The sequence below is a fragment of the Ixodes scapularis genome, unplaced genomic scaffold (genome assembly GCF_016920785.2).
Source record: "Ixodes scapularis isolate PalLabHiFi unplaced genomic scaffold, ASM1692078v2 PGA_scaffold1__304_contigs__length_218370807, whole genome shotgun sequence".
Classification (NCBI taxonomy): domain Eukaryota; kingdom Metazoa; phylum Arthropoda; class Arachnida; order Ixodida; family Ixodidae; genus Ixodes; species Ixodes scapularis.
Genome location: NW_024609846.1, coordinates 45,379,776 through 45,402,183, shown reverse-complemented (window position 1 = coordinate 45,402,183; position 22,408 = coordinate 45,379,776). Strand labels below are relative to the sequence as shown.

Sequence of the window (22,408 nt, the reverse complement as noted above, 5' to 3'; positions counted from 1 at the left end):
AATAAAATAAGCTAAGCAAAGCATACCTAGAAATGCGGCACACGTGGCTATTGTTTCAATGGCAATCGATGGTTGAATGTTTGAATGTCTGGTGAACAATCTAATCGACGAGTTACTCAAAGCGATGTTGCTCTTTTAGTGTTGCAACTTGTATTGCTCAACCTTTTTTTTTTTTTTTTTTTGCAGTTTTTGACATTACACATTTGAAAGAGGACCTGTTGGGGTTGAATTATGAGAGATAAATAAAAACAAAAAGCGTGCTTGGAAGACTCGGGGGGGGGGTTCCGCAGTTCCTTGAATTAAGTCACTTGCATAAGCGAGAGTCATAATTGTGTTTTTAATCCCATCTCCCGATTGATCTACCAAGAAAAAGTATAGGGCTGGGAAGGAACACACATATGGCTGGCGAAATATTTTTCTAAACCTTCAAGACATACTTAAATGCTTGGTTTCGTCATTGAAATTTGCATTCAATCACTGTAGTCACTGACAAGACGAGAATGGCAGAGAGGAGTTTTAGTCTCCTACCTCCAGCGCAAACTTTCTACCTTCAACAGCGCTTCGGCATCTCGTGCAATTTGCGGCCAAAACGCAATGGCAGGCAAAAGTTGTGTGCGAGAGGCCAGGCATTCGAGAGAGATGCCCTGCCATTCTCCCCTTTTAAGTGACTATAGAAGACTAATTCAGTCACAGTTTTTCCCAGCATGAGCTGCTGCTTCTGTAATTTTGTCCCTGGACAGAAACGCCAGAACGACTCTGACAAACGAACCCCCGCTCCATTTTTGTGCAGGACTGCCGGCAGCCATTCAATGGCGGCAGCTTCTACGACCACGAGGGGCAGCCGTACTGCGAGACCCACTACCACGCCAAGCGGGGCTCACTGTGTGCCGGGTGCCACAAGCCGATCACGGGGCGCTGCATCACGGCCATGTTCCGCAAGTACCACCCGGAGCACTTTGTCTGCTCCTTCTGCCTGGGACAGCTGAACAAGGGCACCTTCAAGGAGCAGAACGACAAGCCTTACTGTCACGCCTGCTTCGAGAAGCTCTTCGGCTGAGACCGCTCTAGCCTCCGTCGCCGGATCTCTTTTCCGGCGCTTTAAAACTCGGGGTCTTTAACTGTGTTTCTTCCTCGTCATGTCCTCCCTCCCAGCTTTGCAGATTTGTAGACGGCTCCTTTGGATGCCTATGTCTGCTGTCGCAGAAACTCGTTTGGTGTGTGTGACCTCTAACGAATTTCCAAGGTCGAATGGCTGTGTTTCTTTGGCTCTCGTCCGCGTTGCTTTGACACGGACTTGCGATCCGCCCAAGGTGCGGCGAGTGCTTGTTTACGTTTAAGCTCCTTAAACAGGGCAGTTGAATCGCGTTTGTACTCCGAATTCTCGTAATCAAGGAGCTTCAAAAATTGCTCTGGAGCGCCAAGTTTTTTTTGGCTTGCCAAGATCTTGTTTGTGAAGTCCTCGACGTAACTGGCTTCCGACGACGAAAAGCCCCGACTTTCTAGCCTTTGGCTGTTTGTTCTCAGTGTTGCAGCATCAACATTTTACGTCTTTGAATTACCGTATAATTACAAAAACTTTCTTTGACTTCGAATTTTTTGTTTTTTTGCTTGTTGGGTTTTGCATTTTTGGAGCAAACATCCAGATTTGGTGTCTTCCACCACAGCTCTTTACATTTCTCGAGTCATAGTCAAGAACTGTCGGACTCTTGATCACTTTGCACCCTCTGTCACAGAAACAAAGTCTGCAGTGATTGATTGGAAAAGGAATCGAATTCAGACTCCCTAAACTATAATATTACAGTGTTTAGTCTTTCTCCCGAAGAAATGTACCAGTACAAACATACACTTGACATTTGTAATGCTCTTCGGTGCATTTTTTACAACAACGGTGCCAAAGTCAACAATGAATTTTTCGCTTGTATGCAACATATTACCCAGTTGAAGGTCGCTTTTGTCTTCAAACAAAATATCAACGACTCCAACATGAATTATGAAGGTAGAAGCGACGGAAGCCATTTTTAGGAAATAGCCATTCGCATCTCAAGACTAAATGTCTAGCAGTTACGTTAACATCCTTATACATGCACAGAGTACTAGTAGTACTTCCACGACACAGTTATCAGAAGACAAAATGGTGGTTTTTTGCACCTCGTAAGTGTACTTCCTAATGAAATAGTAACCGATAACTCTCTTTAAATCTCTAAACTGCTTTTTTTTTCCAAATTAGATTTTTTTTACATTTTTATATTCTCTTATAATATTTTTATTTTTTTTATATTTCAGGTGAAATTCGAGTAGCACTCTACAGGAAACCAAATTTTTTTATGGCGCTGTGCTTGATGTGCAAACAACTATCGGTATTTACTGCTTAGTACTCAAGAGCTGAAAAAAAAAAAAGACTGCTGGCTGTGGTTGTCTTTTCTGTAGATTCATAATTCTAAGTTCTTACTCTGGACCACAGGTCCTTACTTAGTTTACTTTTTGATGTTGCGGTTTTGCAAACTTGTTTTCATTAAAACTTTTGTGGTTTATTTTAAGATATATTCATGAGGGAAGGAAACAACCCTGCTTTGATGTCAGTAAAAAGAAACTTCATTTCTCTTCCTTTTTTTTTTTAAAAGAATTAGGAGATACAAGGTTTTTTAAGTCTTGTACTACCTTGCAGCACGAATACTGCAGGCTGATTTGCACGCATGTTTTTGGCAGAAGCAGGACTTTTAGCATACCTTCAATTTTACTTTGTGACTGCAAGCATTTCACCTTTATGTTTTGTTGAATTTGGCAGCAATGCTCTCTGTTTTGACATGGGGAATTTTCAGCAAGTCTCTGAACTTTTTTTTTTTTTTTTTTTTCGGCATCCACATCTCATTACCAAGTTGACTACTTTAGTTCTTGAAGAAAGAACACTTGAACGGCATTTTCTATGAATAGCCAACGTTGAGCAGCTGCAGAGCATTTTCCACCCCTTTGCAGGCAGTGCTGTGTTTTGCAATGTGGCAGTCTTTCTTGCTCAAATGGTTGTTGGTCTCTGCATGGTTGGTCCCTGGAAAATTATTTGAGGTTGAAGTTGTGACACTCTGTATCTTGCACACCACTGTAACAAGTCACCTTGTTTTATCTTTGTTTCCGTCCTTTGGGTTTCTTGTTGTCGCATTTTCTTTTGTCACAAGCTGTGGACAGTTGAAATATGTTTCCCAAATGTGTTAGTCACTGCTTTTTAGTGGGCCTTTCACGATAATGGCTGCAATTATGTACATGAAACATTTTATGCACAGTGCATCTCCTTGGTCTCCATAGGAACTTTTATTTTCATTTGCATGCAAGTTGTGATTTGAAATTTTGGCAATATATACATATATATATATATATATATAGTATATAGCTTTTTAAAACAATTTCCTTTCAGATTTTGTTCTTTGGTCTGTCAGGCATTGCTTCTGGGTTATTGACGTTGTAGTGCTGTGGCTTCATCACTTTTTTTTTCTTCAGTGTTTAGGTTTTTACTGGAACTCTAGATTGTGTTTCTTTTTCCTTGATTTAGTTGGTGGGTAGCCAAGTCATTGCAACAGTATCCTGCAAGATACCCTTTGACCGGTAACACTTGACCTATGTTCAACAACGAGACATTTAATTGATTGTGTGCATTTTGTAATATCGGTGCAACTGCATGGCATGTGTTACCGCCAAGGAAAACTTTTAAACTTTTGCTGTAATATTTAAGCGAGAGAAATAAACAAGACCTGCAATTGTTAGTACTATCTGTGCTCTTGTTTGATGACATTTATTGTGGAATATCGTTCTGAAGCTTAATGACGTTAATAACACGGAAATCCATTGTGAGCTCTGACCACATGATAGGCCCTTTCTGAAATTCAGAACCACCTAGTGGCTCGAATAGAAATTTAGCTTCTGCCTTACTGAAAATATTAGTATTTCATTGGGCACCATCACATTTGTGCATCAACGGCAGTCGACCGTGCAGTTACTTGTCGATTTGTCTAGTTTTGATGGGGACACAGAAACAGCTGGAAATTTTGAAGCCCTATACTCCGTTTCACAATGACTTGGCGAATTGTGGAGGCTGGTGGCCCCCATGACCCAATAAGAGCGCCGGAGCAAGGCACGTGATAACACGCCATGGTCGAGGCCACCGGGGCCTCGTTAACGCCACAGCAGCGGAGCTCTTTTCAACAAAAAGTAGTTCTAGGCTTCTTTTTCCTTTAACGGCAATTGAACTTGCGCGATTCCATCTACAGCAAGAATATATGAAGAATAAAGAATGAATAATCACTAATTTTTGAGTTTCAATTTTAAACCAAAAAAGTAACGTCACATCCATATCCGCTCGATTTGTTTTGCCCTGTGCGCTACGAGGCCGTTGCCGATCGCCGGTAAACGCAGCCGTGTAATCGGCCGTTTCCATTCAAAACATTGCGCTGTGCCCTGGCATTAGCACCCATCGCAGATTTGCTGCTAAAATGAGTGTATGGTTGTCTCATGAACTGTTCTCGAAGCGCTCACTATTCTAGCGGACGGAAATGTTGCTGCGGTGGACGTTCATCCGAAGTTCATTGGTTTCAGAGCATACGACTTTTGGCTAGCAGATAACAGCCGGTTCCTCCGGGCCTCGCGCCTCGCATTTGACATGGTTACAGAAATGCTTCCATGACGTTGGGTCACGTGCCTCACTCTGACGCTCTTATTGGGTTGCGGGGCCTTAGCCTCCACAGTTTGCCAAATTATCGTGAAATGGAGTATAGCTCTAGTAAATCCCCGGATAAAATTTGTTATGTCAAGGGGCTTTGGAGCATGTGTCAACTGACAGATTGGACCGGAGTTCAAAGTGAACCACCGATGCATCTCTTGCATGCGTCGCGTCATTGTGTGTCTCATAAGTACAGGTCTCGTATTCTCCACCTGGGCTCATGCCTTCATCTCCTTTGTTCATCAACCCTTGGAAGGCCATCATTAGTATGGCAAAGGTGCAATCAAACTGACCAGTTCAAGCTTTAGAAAATGTCTACCATAATGTATTCTGCAATTTGTTTTACAAAAATTAGGCTAATGTTTTCTTAACCGGATCTATGACCGGACTGCTTTGATCAGAAATTACATTTGGTATGGGTTCTACCTTTTGTTTAGTTTCAATTCATACATATACTGGTACATAAACTCTATTTTTCGGAAAGCCAAACTGGAACTTTATAGTTAAGCTGGCATTTCGTGAATTTCACTCTAGCATGCTCATACAGAAGTGACTTTTCTGCAAGCGATGTAGCTAACCACTTTGGATCGGTACAAAAAGCACTTGCAAATATCCAGTTCCCAGAAAGATTACCATTAGGTTCCGGCTTAGAAAGAAAAACATCTCTTCTGGCAAACAAAATATCACTATGTTTTGCCCCAAGGCAGAGCTTATGGTCAATCCTCCATTCATGATTAGAGTTTTAAAAATCTATCTGGATGGTCAAAGGAGCATTCTGTAGAGGTATGTTAATATCTACATGACCTCAAGTCCGGGGCTACACATGTGTGGGAATATCAGAAGAATATTCTTCAGAGTGACTGCAGAGTATGGTTAATGATAATATTGCGCACAGTATACTCCAGGCTATCAGAAAGCACCAGAATATCGCGCACAAGAAGGCAGCCATGAGCTCTGCAGAGCATCTTTCCTCTGATGCAGAATTGCTTGCACATTTGAAGGAATATATAGATACTTGGACAAGCATAATACACCTCATAGGAATTGCAGGTAAGCACCATTCTGAATCAACCTCCAAGAAAACGCTATGCTTCAGCAACCTTGTTCAGGAATCAGGTTCGGACAGTAATACAATTAAGAAGTTTTGCTGATAGGTACAAAATACTCTGCAAACAAACATTACGCCCTGCCAAAATGCCTTTGCACGATTCCTTTCCGCAAAGCTCAATTTTAAATGCAAATTTATAAAAGATAGCTGTAAGGGAATTTATCGGATATGTGTACAAGGAGATATTGCTACATATGTCTCGGTGCACTCTCGTTTGTGCATCTACATTTAAAAATAACATTCTAGGAAATTGATGGCTTGGGTAAATATGGGGTCTAAAAGGAGGCTCGGAGTTTCACATATTCCTATGGCGATTTTATTTTCGCCAAAAGTGTATCTTGAGATTATTCATTTTATAGCGCAAACTCAGTCTATGCACTCTAAGCATTCTTGAAAACCAAAAATTGCAATTATGCGTGGCCTTTTTCTGTATATTAAAAACGCGACCAAACATTGCTTTACACCCCTTTTCTGAGATATATCTAGAAGATGGGTGTGTCACGATGTTTGGGACCGGTCTAGGTGTGTGCCCTCTCTATTGCGTGCTGTTAACATCCCATAGTCGCCGTGGAAAATAGAAGGCCAACATCAGATATAGAAATACGATGAAAATTGCAAATCATGTGATTGTTCTGAGAGGAACAGTCAGTCATGACCATGACTGTTCTGAAAAGTATTATGCTTACAAGAGCATTTAAGCGGCCAAACCATAGGTTTCAGATAATCATGCCACTTTTATACTCTTTACAAGATCAATGCTTAGCATTGGCAAAACGGGCAAAATAGATTCTAGAAAAAGAGATACGCCTCAGAACTGAAACCGAAGACTTACGCGTATTTTCGGTTTCGTTTGAGTGGTAACGTTTTAATCACTTTATTGATATAATTTCTTTCTTTTATAGTCGCGATAAAGATATATAAACGTATTGTATGCATTTTATTGATTTTATTTATTAAGTTTTAACAACTATGACAATGGACAATAACAACAAAAACAAATATTTCTCTAATCATGGCGGTCGGCGATCGCTCGGTTCAAAACACTGGGTAAACATAACTAGGCTTCAGCGAGATCGTCCCCATTTACGCAAAGTTATTTAAAAACATGGTTTGAGACACATTTCCGATGGCAGAATGAATCTCCACGATGTTCTGAGCGATCTCATCAAAACGGTCAACGCAGGTTCGTTTTCCGCTGCCTTCAATGCCCTCGCTGAAATCAGCAAGCTATGCAGGAAAGACACCACAGCTGTGTCGAAGTTTTGCGATTTAAAGGGCATTATCACGCTCCTAGGGCTTATTGAGAAGCCCAAATTCTCCGATATCACCCTCAGCATCCTCGCCAACTGCTGTTTGGTCGACAAGGTCCGGGAAGAGGTATATTCCTTCACAACTCGCCCATCGAAGTGACCCCGCCCTCATTATCTTTCTTTGTTTTTGTTATAGTGGTAATGAGAAAGTTCCTCTTTTTTTACAGGTCATAAGAAATAATGGTGTCCGAAGCATTGGTGAGCAATTGACTGTTGTCCTTATAAATACTCGGGCTAAAGTTTGAGGTTTTAGAAGATGGGATAATTGCGATCAACCCCCCCCCCCCCCCCCCCCCAAACCCACTTTTCCCCATTCAATCCCTCCTTCCCCTGCACCTTTAACCCCCCCCCCCCCCCTCAAAAAAAAAAATAAATACAGAAAACTTTTTTTATGTTATTTGTTCAGAAGGTTATCGTAATGTCCAGTTAATCATGCCCCCTATGTCCAATCTCTGCCTGTCAGTACGGATCCTCTCCTGTATCGAGAAGGAAAGCATCAGGAACAGAGCTTGCCGTGGGCTGGCGAACATTGCCCTCACAAGTCGGGGTGCCAGGGAACTGCACCGGTGTGAGGCGACGCAGCACATTGCGGAACTGCTAACCTCGGCCAAGCTCAAGGACACTCAGCTCACTGCACTGCGTGCCCTCAGGTACGGAGCCCTCCCCCGATCAAGATTTTTTCTGTTGACGCATCTCGATTGCATCGTCTTTGGATCCACAGGATCTTGGCGAACATCCCCAACTGCCGGGACGACCTCGTGAAACACAAGGCGCCCGCCGCCATTGCCAAGCTGCTGTTGACGGAACCATTGCAGAAGTTCGCACTCCAAGCGCTCACCACTGTCACCCAGTCATGTTCTGTGGAGTGTGCCATGCAGGTAGAGTCTCGGCATTTTGGACAGCGCGGTACATGTCTACCTATGGTCATGGACAAAATGAGAACGGCGGGGCATCCCCTTACGACGTCCTGCCTCCAGCACATGCTCGCTGTGTTTCGCTGTACTGTGACTGCCTGTGCACTCTCGATGTGCACGAGACTCCGAAGCTTTATCGAAGGTAGCTAGGGCACTCGTGCTGAAGGTGGGACAACGGAAAGTTCTCCCTGCCCTTCTCATCCTGTCAGTGACTGTTGCTATTTCCAGTCTGGGGATGATCCCAGCCTGCAAACAGAAGCCTGTCAGCAACTTTGAAGCAACCATTTTGCAAATGTCGGTGTCACTGCCCCTGCCCCTGCTTTCCATTCTCGCTGGAAGAACTCTTCCATTTGGCACCCCAAATAATTAAGGTAAAAGACCAGTAGCTGGATCATGTCTGGAGATTGAAGGCTTGCTCTGCAAAAGTTGCAGTGATTTTTAAGTGTCGTCGTTCTGGCAGCTGCTCTCCTGGTAGCTGCTTTCCTGGGAGCTGCTTTCCTGGGAGCTTCCATTTGGTCTTGGATACGCCTCATGAGGGTGCACAAAAATATGCAAGAATTTCTAATGGGAATAGATTTTCCAAATCCAGATAGAGAACCACATTTCTTTAAATTATATGTTGCAGTTTTGGAGGCTGCAGTGCTTTTTGTAAAATCAAATATTGCTTTCTTATGATAATATTTGTTGCTAAACCGTCGACTGCTCCTTAATGGTTAGCCACATGCTGAGCATAAGCAGCACACTGTGCTATCTAAAGGGGCTTAAAAATTTAAGTTTTTTTAATTTTTTTTTTAATTTAGTTAATAATTAATTAACTAAATTAATTTAATTTAATTAATACATTTTTTTTTTAATATTTAAAGGGGTTATGCAACATTGAATTGGGACGTTCCCACTTTATACAAGCTTGTTGAGGTGGGACCCAAGTATTGGGGAGGAGATTAGACCGTGGTGCCCCAAGCGGCTAACTTTAGAACTACACGGATGGGGAGAACAAATAACAATGACTCAGCACTCGGCTGATGTAACCGGACGCTGCGTCAGTTTTCGGCTAGAGTTTGTGATCTCCGCCCGGGGGGGAGGAGGGACTTTTTTGTTACTACTGTGGCCTGCATGAACAATGCAGCATGCACGGTGCATATGCCCACCTCAGCACAAAAGCCAAAGTGGGTCAAGCTCACATTCTCTGACAACTGCTTTCGGGAGAGATGCAGCACGAACAATAAACATCACTTTGTTTATTGTTAGTATTTTTATGTTACACTGTGCCCTGCGCTGCATTGAAGGAAATGACGTAAAGAGTCAGGTCCACAAGCTTTATGTTGGGTAAACACTGAGATGTGGGGACAACAAATGGGTCAGAGTGCCCTCTATATTTCAATCTCCTTGCCAATACTCACATGCATTGCCAATGATCAAGAATATTCCCTGTCGCAGTGTAAACTTAAGGATAAAAATTGACTTTTTTTAAATCTTTTTCTAGCAAAATTTTATGATGTAGCCACTGGGATTGTACTGTTGGCATAGTTGCCGGTGTTACCTGTGCTCACAATATTCAAATGCTCTTTATAGATTGGACATGATTGCACTGCGCAAGTGAGCACTCGGCTTAGGCTCATGACAATGCCTCAATGAGCATTCAATGCTGTTGCGTCGGTGGGGAAAAACGTTATTGTCACGTAGTCACATATTGTTTATTAACAGGTTAGGTTACATGTTGACACCTCATGGCGGTTGCATGGAGCAAGAAAAAGAGTAATGGCGCGGCGTGCGCGGGAAGTCCACCGGAAGACGCTGGCCCCCTGGTGGCGAAATACAGATATGCAGCACTCCCCCACACTAGCTATAAGTCCATCCGGTCTGGTGCCTTGCGTGTTCGCACAGAGCGTCGTAGTGGGGTAGATCGAATTTCAGTTCGGCTGTCCGGTATACTGTCGAAAAGGCTCGGGTCCGGTGGCCAATCCACAGAAGTCTCTGGAACAGTAGAGCCATGGTGTCGGGGGTGCAACTGGTCGATCTGGCGCCTCATTGAGCCGTGGTGGGTCTCCACTATAGCCATACGGTTTCCCAAAACCTTCGAGATGACTCCCGGCACCCAACGCTCACCAACTCCGTAGTTCTTTGCGAACACAGGATTCCCTTCTTTGAGGTTGCAGAGTCCTTCTGTGTCGTCCTTTGGCTCGCTGGTGATCATGGTGGCGAGGTCCATGCGAACTTTCGGGCGAAAGCCGAGCATCAGCTCTGCTGGAGATTGGCCTCGGGTGGCCGACGGAGTGCGACGATGCACAAGCAGCCATCTTGCCAAACGTGTGGCGAGGGAACCTCCCGAGAGTTTCTTCAAGCCATCCTTAACAGTCCTTACAGCTCTCTCTGCAAGCCCATTCGATTGTGGATGATACGGTGCAGTCCTTAAATGGCGGATACTGTTCAGGGATATGAACTCGTTAAATTGTGATCCAGTGAATGATGTTCCATTGTCGGACACCAGGCAAACAGGCAGTCCGAAACGGGCAAACAGACTTCTCAGGTGATCAACTGTTGCTGCTGAAGTTGCGGCTGGTGTAGGTAGTGCTTCAATCCAGCCTGAGTAGCTGTCAACCACGATGAGCACCATGGTACCATCGATAGGTCCTGCGTAATCAACATGAATTCTTGTCCAAGGTGCAGTGGTTGCTGGCCAGGCTAGTGGTTCTACTGCTGATGGCATCGGTGCAGCCTGTTGACACACTGTGCAAGCTCGCAGAGCATCTTCGATTGCATGATCAATACCTGGCCACCAGAGTATTGACCGTGCGAGTGCTTTAGTCGCGTTAATACCCATGTGTGTGTCATGGAGCTCCTGTAGGAAAGCGTCTCGTGCTTTCTCGGGCATAACCACTCTCTCCCCCCTGCGGATGAGAAGACCGTCCAAGGAGAAGGTGTGTCTCTGCGGCCAGAATGGCTGAAGAACTGGATCTTGAAGTTTCCTTGGCCAACCTTTCTTAATGATCTCTCGAAGTGCCACAAGCACAGGGTCCGTCGTTGTAAGATCTTCCAGCTGCTTCCGAGAAACTGGACTGGTGTCCAAGATGTCGAGGACATGCACTCCCTGTAATCTGTTGTCTTCAGTTCTTGGCTGGTCATGTGGGAGTGGTAAACGACTTAACGCATCTGCATTTTGGTTTGCTTGCCCAGGCTTGTATTGAATCCTGTAACTGTATGCCCCAAGCGTGAGTGCCCAGCGCTGGATTCTGGCAGCTGCGGTGGTTGGTGTTGCTTTGGTTTCTTTGAAAAGCCCTACCAAGGGTTCATGATCAGTTTTAAGCGTGAAAGTTCTACCAAGCAAGTAGTCACGAAACTTGGTTACTCCAAAAATTAGTGCCAGGGCCTCTTTTTCAAGTTGTGAGTAGTTTTTCTCGGCACTGGTGAGTGTCCTGGATCTGAAACCGATGGGTTTGTTGACCCCATTGACGTTGTGCGACAACACTGCTCCAACGCCTTCCGGAGATGCGTCGCATTCTAAGATCAGTTCCTGAGTGGGGTCGTAGTGCACTAGGAGACTTGACCGCAGAAGTGTCTGCTTTGCGTTGTTGAAGGCTGCATCTTCCTTGATTTCCCACCTCCACTTCACATTTTGCCGGAGCAGGTTGTAGAGTGGTGCCAGTAGCTTGGACATTTGAGGTAGAAAGCTTCTGTAGTAGCTGATAATCCCAGGAAGGAACGAAGCTCGTGTAGGTTCCGTGGTGCTGGAGCCTTCATGATGGCTTCGAGCTTTTGTTCTGATGGATGAAGTCCCTCTCTATCGATCCGGTGACCCAGGTACATGACTTGTTCGCAACCAAGTTCACACTTGTCTTCTCTTAGGCGGATGCCATTCTCCCTGAGTGTACTGAGCACTCTCCGGAGGGTCTTTCCAAAATCGTGTGGTCCCTCAGCGACTAGGACATTGTCCAAAAAGACTTGAGTTCCTGGGATCCCCTGAAGGATGTTCTCCATCTTCCTCTGGAATAATGCAGGTGCAGAGGCAATGCCGTACGGAAGGCGGTTATAGCAGTACAGTCCTTTGTGCGTGTTGATGACGCACGCGTTTCTGGATTCCTCGTCCAAGGCGACATGACAGTATGCCTCTCGCAAGTCGAGTTTGGAAAACCAGTACCCACCCTTCAAAGATGCAAACATATCCTCAATTCGTGGAAGCGGGTACTGTTCCAAGTCACAAGCAGTGTTGAGAGTCACTTTGAAGTCACCGCAGATGCGGATTCCGCCGTCCTTCTTCGTGACAGGTACCACGGGGGTAGCCCAGTCAGCATGAGGCACTGGTGATAAGATTCCACTGCTGCATAGCCTGTCCAGCTCTGCCGCCACCTTGTCGCGCAGTGCATATGGCAGTGAGCGTGCCTTCAGGAACTTGGGGTTGACATCCTTCCGCAAGTTGAGGTGTGCAGGGGGACCCTTCATCAGGCCTGTTCCCTCTTCGAACAGGTCTTTGAACTCTTCTTTTAGTTCTTTGACGGTCGTTGCCTGCCACACTGTTGTCAGAGGGCAGCAGGCTGCCGACGTGTTCAGCAGACAGAAGCTGTAGCTCCTGGATGATGTCGCGACCACACAGAATTGGGCCCGGATAGTCCACCACATACAAGACACCGCTTGCTTGCTTGTCGCCGTTTTTTACTGGTAGGTGCAGGGCTCCCACCACTGGCAGTTTTCCAAGGTAGCAATATAGATTTGTGTCCGTTGGACTAAGAGCAGGCCATGAAGCAGCATGTTTGCTATATGTGTCTTTGGAGATGACACACACGGGTGAGCCGGTGTCCACGATCATGTTTAACGTCACTTGCCCCCACTGGAGAGGCTTGACAATCGGTTGAACCGCTGACGGTGCTGTATTCACAGAGTACAGATGCTGCGACGGATCGCTTGGTTCCGCATAGTCTTCACCCGTCGACAAGGTGTGTGCGTGAAACTGTTGGGGTCGTCCTGGCTTCCGCTGGTAGGCCAGACAAGCACTTGCCAGGTGTCCTTGTTTTTTGCACTTAAAACATGTTGTCGATCTGTGAGGGCAGTTGGGTGGAGTGTGTGCGCTGTCACCGCAACGAATGCAAGGTTGCGCTGAGCTCTTCTGAGACTTCTGCTGGGTTTTCTTTTGAAAGCGTCCTCTCCTTTCCGTGGCCTGCATAACGCTGACTTCAGTCATTTGCGGCAAAGGTTGGGCCGCGTTAGGCAGCTGGGTGACGTTTTCCGTTACCACCTCCGCAGCTCTTGCGATTCTGAGCGCCTCATTCAGGTCCAAGGTCTTCGGCTTAGCCAGTAGCACTTTCTTGACAGTTTTGTTGCGCAGTCCGATGACGAAGCGATCGCGGAGGTTCCGCTCGAGCGCAGCGCCGAAGTTGCAGTCGTCTGCGATCTTCCGGAGCTCGGCGACAGTCTGCCACCATTTCGTTCGGCCCTTGAACCCGTGTTTGAAAACGGTAGGTCTGGTAGATCTCCGAGGGCTCCGGGTTAAGGTGCTGTGCCAAGACCTTGAGAATTTCTTCGTAGGCCTCGTCCATGGGCTTTTTAGGCGCCAAAAGGCTTCGCAGACGCACGTAAGTTTTGGGTCCCACCGACGTGATCAAAATTGAACGTTTCCTGTTACTGTCCACGATGGCGTTTGCTTCGAAGAATGCTTCGAGCCTTTCGGCGTAATTGGTCCAGGATTCGACGCTTGCGTCGAAAGCAGCAAGTGTTCCAAATGTCGGCCCCGGCGTTGGTTGTGACATGGTGTGCTTGGAGCTGAACTGGCTGGACGCTCACCGTTTTCCGGGTAGTAGTAACTTGCTCGGTCGGCCGCCACGGGTGAGTTCGTTCTCGTCGCCAGTGTTGCGTCGGTGGGAAAAAACGTTATTGTCACGTAGTCACATATTGTTTATTAACAGGTTAGGTTACATGTTGACACCTCATGGCGGTTGCATGGAGCAAGAAAAAGAGTAATGGCGCGGCGTGCGCGGGAAGTCCACCGGAAGACGCTGGCCCCCTGGTGGCGAAATACAGATATGCAGCAAATGCCATAATGGCAATAGCCGAATTCTAACAATGTCTGGGGCTCAGCATGTACCCCGTGCCTTGCCAACCCGGCATATAGCAATGATGAACATTGGCAGCATATGTACTCGGCACTAGATCATGGGGCTGGTTCTTGCTGTGAGTTGAGGGGGTGAATGCTGCCCGTTTGTCTCTAACTTTTTTTCTGCGACTGCTATTGCATGGAGAACAAAACTAATGTGCATTTCGTAGGTTATGCACATAAAAATTATGTTCCAAGTGGTGTTTACTGTAACTACAAAAATTATTGCACTGCCCCTTCAAGACAAGCTCACTGAGCAAAACTATGGAAAAGCTGCCATGTGGAGTGCTGTGAAAGTTAACCAATTGCTTAGCCAAGAAGCTAAGCAATTGGTTCACTTTCTAGGTCTGAAGGATGAAGTTACCAAAATGAAAATACCTGAAACATTTTTATGACAGTTCTTTATTTTATGGTGCTTTCAAGCCTCTTAAGGTAGACCATGTTAGAGCGTAATTAAGATTTAAGTGGTATTATACATATACAGATGTGAATACTAGGAAAAAATAGAAGGTCATGACACAGCACTCATGCATTACGAACCCCCTACCTTCTTCCAAACTTGAGCAAAAAAATATGGCAGGCATTGAAGCATACATACAGCTCTTATTTGTGCATTCTATCTTTCCCTTCTGAAGCTGAGAGATAAAAGAACTTGCATAGGAAAAATAAGTATCCCATCTTTACGTACAGAAAAACTGCACCATGTGGTAGTTTCTTCTTCTAATCACCTGCTTCCCTAAGTGGCTCATAGTTTCGCTACTGGTACAGTGCTTGTGAATGTATTGCCATATTTATTTATTGACTTGTTTATTATCAGGTACTGTCAACCATATCTTAAGATGATTACAGAAAATAGCATTTCAGGAAAGAGTAAGCAGCAATTCATTTACGGCATTAATGCCTGAAGTTATACAAACACTGGCATGGTATACTGTTTATAGCACAAAAAATTCTTGAGCAATAATGTCACTGGTAACTGAAACAAACCTATTGTTCTATTCAGTCTTTTGTCTCACATTGTAGCTGCGTTCATTGATAATCAGTGGAAGGGCTTCATTACCTCTTGGTTCGAGTAAGATAAGATCAGCATTTTTCCCACTTGAGTGCTTACACAGCAGCTTTATTGTTCATCGGTATGCTTACACTGAATTCAATAATCTCTTGGAAGATGATCAATTGTTCCTGCAATGAATCACTCTTATTTAAGGTTCTGCTTACCACAAGTCTAGTGTGATGCTGTTACTAGGCTAATCTTTTACAAGGGAAAACCTCTGGAGTCTCACAATGTTGATGCTCTCTGTTGAGAGGGAGACTTATCGATTGTTTCACCCCTTGCCTTACTGCCCTGTAGGTGAAAGAGGCGGATGGGTTCAAGTTTCTGGAAGAGTTACTATCTGCCTCGGATACAACTCTGCTGGAAGGCGCATTTGTCCTGCTCGTAAACCTCTCTGTGGTCGAAGATGTACGTCCAGACCTGGGAGCCGTGGGAGCTGTCACTTCTCTTGTGGCCCAGTTGAATGACTACACATTGTCCAAGCCCAGTGAGTGCTGCTGTTGCTGCCGTTTGCTAATGCAATGTTTCTTGTATTGCCCTTTAACACAACGCTCTCTTTCTTTGGTAGGCTATGGTGCTCTCTTTTCTGCACTCTGCCGCTACAGCCAGGAATCTGTCAATCGAATCAGAGTTCGAGAGACTGGGGGATTGTCTCTCTTCGTGGACGTGCTGGCAAGCAAGGACAAGAAGGACATGTGGCAGTGTACCACCTGTGCTATCCTGCAGTTCCGGTACGACGAGCCCAGCTTGGAAAAGCTCTGGGACCTTAACTTAGCTTCGACTGTCCTCGACCACCTCGAAAGTTACATAGAGGAGCATAAGCAAGAGGAACATACTTCTGTAGAGTGTGCCGGCCAAGCGACAGACACTGTGCAGGGGGACGGCAGTCAAGATGCAACGAGTGCCAACATCAAGGATAGCGTAGGTCAGAAGAAAAGTGCTCCAGAAGTGAAGGAAGACAAAGCAGGAAATGCAAAAAAGCAAGAGAACAACCGACAAGATGACGTCAGTGACACCAAAGGGACTGTCAATACTGATGTACCAGTAAATAACGTCGTAAAGGAGGACAAGTTGCAAGACTGCAATCAGACATGGCACACAGAAAGGGAGGAGGATTTCACGGATAACTCCAGCACCAGAAAATCAGAGGCAATTGATTTTGACGAAGATGACCCTGAGCTGGAAGCAAATATGGGCAAGGTGGGCAGCAAGGTCTTTTGTGTTCACAGTCCTAGTTACCAGGAGATCCAGAATGAGAATGCAGCTCAGCACTTTGAAGTGAACTCAACTGACTCTGGCTACAAGAGCTACCAGTGCAGCCCAAACTCTCCGGACTACTACTGCCTGCCAGTGTCTCCCAGAACAGCAGCAAGAAGTCCTCGCTCTCCGGACAGCGGGGTGTGGTCCTCGTGCAGTTCTCCACGATGCGAGTCTCCGGTGTCCGTGGCATCCCCTGAACCCTTCCGCTGCTTCTCTCCGGTCTGTTCGGATGATGAGGACCAAGAAGAGAACCTCCCAGACCACGTGAAGAGCATTGTCCTTGAAGCTGCTTCACTGAAACCTGTGCGGTCCAACTTCATAAAACGTAAAAAATCTTTCTTCAGTTGCTTGCTGAGCGAAGACCAAGAAGCTGCCAAAGCGGTTTCCTGCAGAAGCTCCGATGGTCGTCAAAGTCCGCCTCCTCTGCCTGCTGCCAAGCGACGAAGACGGTCTTCTTTTAAGAATCTGTCATTCTGTTTGAGTGACCCTCAAGGAATTTTGCTTGAAACAATGCTTAGAATCCTTTCTGTGTTTTCTTACCTGGAAAAGCTGAACTATGAGGGTATAGCTCCCAGGCTTTTTCGCGGACTACTGCGCTACATGCTTTTGATGCCAAAACCAATGCATCGTGCTGGACAAGTCCTATTACGGGTGGTCTCTAATGTGCACTCTTTTGAGAGCATTGCCTGTGCTGGGAGTATTGTGGAACTTGCTAAGCTAGTGAAGAGTTCAAAAGCCTGTCGTGTGGACCACTGCAAACGCTGTGTTCCATTCCTGGACTTTGCAAAGAGTCTCCTGGCTACCCTCATCAGTGTGGCAGAGTCTGGATTTGGGAGTGGAGTTCTGGCTCACTGCCTGCTTACCTGCGAGAGGAAAGCTCAGCAGCACTGCTGCCTCACCATTCCATATATCGTCCGGTGAGTCTTTTAAATAGCTTCGACTTGTCTGGTGCTTCAAAGGTTACCATATTACTGAACTCTCAGAGTACAAACTCACTATTGCGGTATGACTGAAGTATATTGCACTTCACTCACTTCTCATCACTGCAGTGGCGTCACTAGGGTCAGCGGCACCCTAGCCCGCGGCGACAACCCCTCTCCCCACCGGCTTGTCCGCCCCTCTCCGCTCATCGCCAGCCCCGACCCCCCCCCCCACCGAGCGCTGCACCCGGGGCAATGCCCCCCCCCCCCCCCCCCGCACCCCCCTTGTGACGCCACTGCATCACTGGCTATCGAAGTACCTGCAGTGCACTTAAAGTGAAAGCTCTGATTTCCTTGTTTATAGCAGTTCGACTTTCTAAATGCTAGTATATTCTCAAAGTTCAACTTCTCTAGAGTTCAAGCTCATATAATATTGTTCCTAAATCATATGGTATGATGCACATGCCTTGGCCAGTTAAGCTTTTTTATGAACATTTAGTAACTATTCACATATTATTAAGGTTGCAGATTTTTGGATAATACCGAAAAAAATCGGAAAAAAACACTTACCGATAAAATTTCCGTCGATCTGGATTTATCAGAAAAATTGAATTTCGAAGTCAAATTACAAAAAAACATAACACAAAAAATTATGGTGTTTTACAGATAAATTTTATAAGAGCACTGCATCAGTGGTCCTGGAGAGGTTACTTTAATTTTCTTCGAAATTTCACACTACTAACAAAAGGTGGTTTACCTTTTAGCTTGTCAAGGTTCATTCAGGACAATGGGTCATGGTACTTCTGGGTCACGACAAAAGCCATTGTTTAGAATTCTAGATTGGACCATATTATTTTTGCTTAGAGAAGGGAGAGGTAGTGATTTTACAACAGTGAAAGCTATGAACTGGTAGATTTCAACGGAGGGGAGGTGCATCTGAAGCTTCCAAACATCCTCGCTACTACGTCCAGGGGTTTAGTTATTTCAAAGTATCGACTGTTACTGAAACAACACATATTTGAAATATTCCTTATGAGGAATAAGTATTACGAATGGCAAGGGCACACGTGCAAAATGTAGCTACAGGAATATCATTGGATACAGGTGAGTTCTGTTGAATTTATGGTATGTTTGTGTCCAGACTTTATTATTTTTTTTTAATTTTGAAAATGGGAATACAGTGAAATAAACTCAAAATTTCAGAGAATTTGGAATCTAACAAAGATAAATTCCGATAAACCCTGTCTGTGAAAACTAAGTTTCAAAAAACACACTCCAAATTTTACCAGAAAAGAACTCGGAAAAATTGGAATCCTACATATAATCTAGGGGTAAGCTATGTCATGGTCCTTTGATGTCTGGTTTCCTAACTCATGCGTGCAGATTTACGATCTGGTAACCTTTTATTTGATGGTAATCATATGCAGAAGGAGCTGGAGGTGATAAAATATTTGTGACAGACCAAATAGTCTCCAAGGCAGAATTTGTTAATGCGCTTGAAATATTTTAAATTTATAATGGTACAAAAGCATTTGGGCAGAAAGCATTTTTATAGTGACGTGATTGCTGTGCCATAGTTGCGCCGAAGTGCTTACCCTGTTACATCTTGTTATGTCTCGCCAAAATATGATGAATTTACGCCAACATTGTGCTTAAACGTAATTTTACTTTGTTGTTACTAAAATGTGATAGCTCAGGCCCTGCTACACGGCCGGTTCGCTGTAGTAGGCTTGTGCGAATTCTTGGAACTTTCGATTATCGCCTAAAATAATGTTCTATTTGATTTGATCTCTGTGTCGAATACCGACAGTGCTTGAAGGTCTCGATATATTTACCATGTTTGTGGTTTGTTCTGGCAGGTAAGTTGGCTTCTTTGAGTGCGATTCTCACCACGCATTGGTGTATTGCAGTGAAGCGAGAACCGCAAAGTAGGCATGCGATGTTGCATGCATATTTTGCTTCGCCGCAGCACACCCACGTGCTAAGGGGAACGCACTCCTTCAGGGCAGTACGTCGCACACGCAGTCGTCGGGTGTATTTGATGGGATGCTGATGACGACAAATGTTCCATGGCGACATTTGTCAATGGCATCTCATGCATCACCACTTTTGGACGCATTCCTAGTAGCATACCACTGACGCTATCTTTTGAAGCTCTAGGAAAGCTGTGAAGCTTTTTCTAAAGTTGCTTAGATCTTCAGGCGGTCTGAAGACATCTATCAATTCATATATTAGGTTCCTCATCCCAAATCTCGGTCAGCCATGACACCAAGGGTGTACCTAAGTTAATTCAATTTGTCCCCAGTGAGAGCTTTCTCTTAATGTGTCAGAAAAGTTTCCAGACAAGAGACATCAAAGGGCCGTAGTAACATATCTCTCTGCTATGTATAAACTAAAATTTCTGTGTGGTACTTGCGTGTGTATATAAAATAATTCTGAAAAATGTGTTCTTGATTTTTAGCAACAAGCTTATCCTGCGGCAGCTCCTGTTAGAATGCACCGGGCTGGAGCTTCTGCTCGATATGCTGGAAGGGAACAAGGACTGCAGGGCCCTTTTCAGCGACGCTGCAGCCAGCCTCCAAGCACTCTGCACCTCTATAGCAGCCCCCAAAGCAAAAAGGAACACGGAAACAAGCGAGAAACCTGACCTTGTGAATACCTCAAGTTGCTTTCTCGGGAAATTTACGACTGACGTGCAGTTCCGCATGGAAGATGGCTCCGTGGTCGAGGGAAACCGCGACCAACTTAGCGAGACCAACGATTACTTTCGAAGGATGCTCAGTGGGCACTTCCAGGAGAGCAACCAGAGCATTGTGGCATTCCATTGCACACGCAAGACTCCTCTCAGCGTCGTGGTACACTTTCTTCACGGGTGCAGCTTTGGGAGCTGTCCTTTTCTGAAAGCGGAAACAACGGTTAGGGTAGACCTCGAAGTCTTAGGACTGTGCGACCTCTTGTTGCTTCCGGAACTGCAAAGAATGACAGAAACGAGGGTGAAACAGTGTGTGAAGTTGGAACATGTTTGTGACGCGTATACCAAGGCATTGGAACTTGGGATGGAGGACCTGCGAATGGCCGTTTTGTGGTATGCTCTCACGGAAAAGTGTGACGAAGAAACGTGGAACAGGTGTCTTCATGACCTGGTCTTTGGTCCGCACGGCGGTCAGGTGCTGGATGACGTGGCTAGTTTGGTCCGACGGAACTCGTATTCTTGTGTGGTAGCGGACTCGGCCATGGAATCCTGTCTGTGATATAAGAATGCATTTGCGTACTGTCAGCAGCAAAAGTTTGCGGGGCACGGGAGCGCCAGCCAAAATGACTGACCGCGCCTTGTGACGGCGCGTTGTCGCGCTCAAGGCTCACGCCTTGCGCATGCGCCTCCTTTCGTGTTCGCAGCCATGTTTTTTTCGCTCGCTTCCGTTTGCCGCCGACGAGATAACGGACTGGCGCTAGGCGCCGCGAAACGTTATTCAGCATGCGAGCTCCGTCACCCATCACGGTGGTTGAGGCAGACGCGCGGCATGACTTGACAAAGTGGCACCTTGCGCCGGTCCCGGTTATCTTGTTCGCGTCAGACGAAAGCGAGTAAAAAAGACACGACTGCGAGCACGAAAGGAAGCGCATTCTCGAAGCGTGAATCTTGAGAGCGGCCGCGCGCCGTCAGAAGGCGCAACCAGTCATTTCGGCTGGCGCTCCCGCGTTCCGTAAACTTTTGCTGCCGACTCCACATGAACAGTGCATATGCCGCTTGTGTTTCCAAGAGCCACTTGTATTTTTTTCTGCTTTATATAAATTCACTATGCATTGCTGGGGGAAACAAACGACCTCCCCCAAGGTAATGCAAGAAGGAATGGTAAAGTGTGAATGCCAAGGTTAAGCAGAATGAGGTATGTCATCCTCCGATCGAATATTTTTAAGGTTATTCCTATGCAGATAATGTCATAGCCTAAAATTTGCATGTTTTATTGTCGCTGCTAGCATTACTTCGAAGGTTTCACTTTCAGCAATGCATAGATATTTTTCTGTCACGCAAAAAATCTTGCGATGTTGGTTTGGGGCACACGACGCAACTGCACTGTTGGTATGCTCCGCTGTCGAATGTTACAGTCGAGCATCTAAATAAAGGATGCCACCTGTGTAGGTGACTCGAAACGACCGTCTTTTTGTTAGTTGCTTTAGAATTTTTAGTCATTTTATATTATAAAAAAAAAATCATAGGTATCCAAGTAGCACGAAGTGGCTCTGAAAGGGGGGCCCACGTGGGTTTCGCGTGCAGGGGCTCCGGTAGTATATCTGATGTGTCGGGGCGACGTCTGGGCGCTCATGTTGCATCGTGTAGTTCACAGCTATCTCTCTCTCTCTCTCTTTCTATATATATATATATATATACATACATACATATATACAGTGAAACCCGTTTAGAACGAACCCACGTACAGCGAATTATTGTCCATATTGAACTCACAAAAATTTAAATAAAAATTAATGTAAAAAGTAATTTTTATAACAAACAACATATTGGCTATATTGAACTTTTTTCCCCCCGGGAAGGCTCCCCAAAACGCGCAGACAATCGTCTTCTAGCCTGTCCCTTCCCCTTCAAAAAAAAAAAAAAAAAAAAAAGTAGGAACGAAAGAAAATTTCAAAAGCTCGAGTTGCGAAGGGAAGCGATTCAGAAAAATAAAAGCACGCGCACACACACACACACAAAAAAAAATATAATATATATATATATATATATACACCCCAAAACGCTTGCCCACGAACAGAAGCGATTCAGAAGGGAGAACAAGCTAAAAAAAAAAAAAAAAAAACTGCACGCATGCAAAAAAAAATTTTTTTTTTCTAGCGCGTTTTTACAAGGCGGAAGCGAAGAGATGAGAAAGAAAAACAAGCTCTCACTTTACTACGAACGGATCGTGAAAGTTCGTTGTAAATGTTTTTGCTATATCGAATTACTTGCTATATCGAACTGATCGCAGCGTTTCCTGCTGTTCGTTATGAACGGGTTTGACTGTATATATAAATATATATATCAACGACCACTAACGAAGC

General features: G+C 45.2%; 2 protein-coding genes across 3 annotated transcripts in view; both read left to right on the top strand.

The window, feature by feature from the left end:
- LOC8034000 (leupaxin) overlaps positions 1-3,758 on the top strand; it is an 89,765-nt gene extending 86,007 nt beyond the window's left edge. For both annotated transcript variants that reach the window (XM_029980988.4, XM_029981049.4), the window contains exon 9: positions 791-3,758. In XM_029980988.4, the coding sequence (XP_029836848.3) occupies positions 791-1,057 (267 nt within the window). In that variant the 3' untranslated portion in view covers positions 1,058-3,758. The remainder of the gene's footprint in view (positions 1-790) is intronic.
- A 2,606-nt stretch (positions 3,759-6,364) lies between these two features.
- LOC8033995 (armadillo repeat-containing protein 5) lies at positions 6,365-21,505 on the top strand. Its single transcript, XM_029980900.4, has 7 exons — positions 6,365-7,190; positions 7,291-7,321; positions 7,587-7,773; positions 7,845-8,001; positions 15,471-15,660; positions 15,742-17,350; positions 19,815-21,505. The coding sequence occupies exons 1-7, from the start codon at positions 6,948-6,950 to the stop codon at positions 20,602-20,604; spliced, it is 3,207 nt and encodes a 1,068-aa protein (XP_029836760.2). The 5' UTR covers positions 6,365-6,947; the 3' UTR covers positions 20,605-21,505.
- Positions 21,506-22,408: the final 903 nt, after the last annotated feature.

What these genes read in the sequence shown, in the direction of transcription:
- LOC8033995 (XM_029980900.4), top strand. Translation starts at nt 6,948, where the DNA reads ATGAATCTCCACGATGTTCTGAGCGATCTCATCAAAACGGTCAACGCA. An exon ending in TCGACAAGGTCCGGGAAGAG is followed by an intron (nt 7,191 to 7,290) that starts GTATATTCCTTC and finishes CTTTTTTTACAG; the next exon opens with GTCATAAGAAATAATGGTGT. An exon ending in CTACACATTGTCCAAGCCCA is followed by an intron (nt 15,661 to 15,741) that starts GTGAGTGCTGCT and finishes TTTCTTTGGTAG; the next exon opens with GCTATGGTGCTCTCTTTTCT.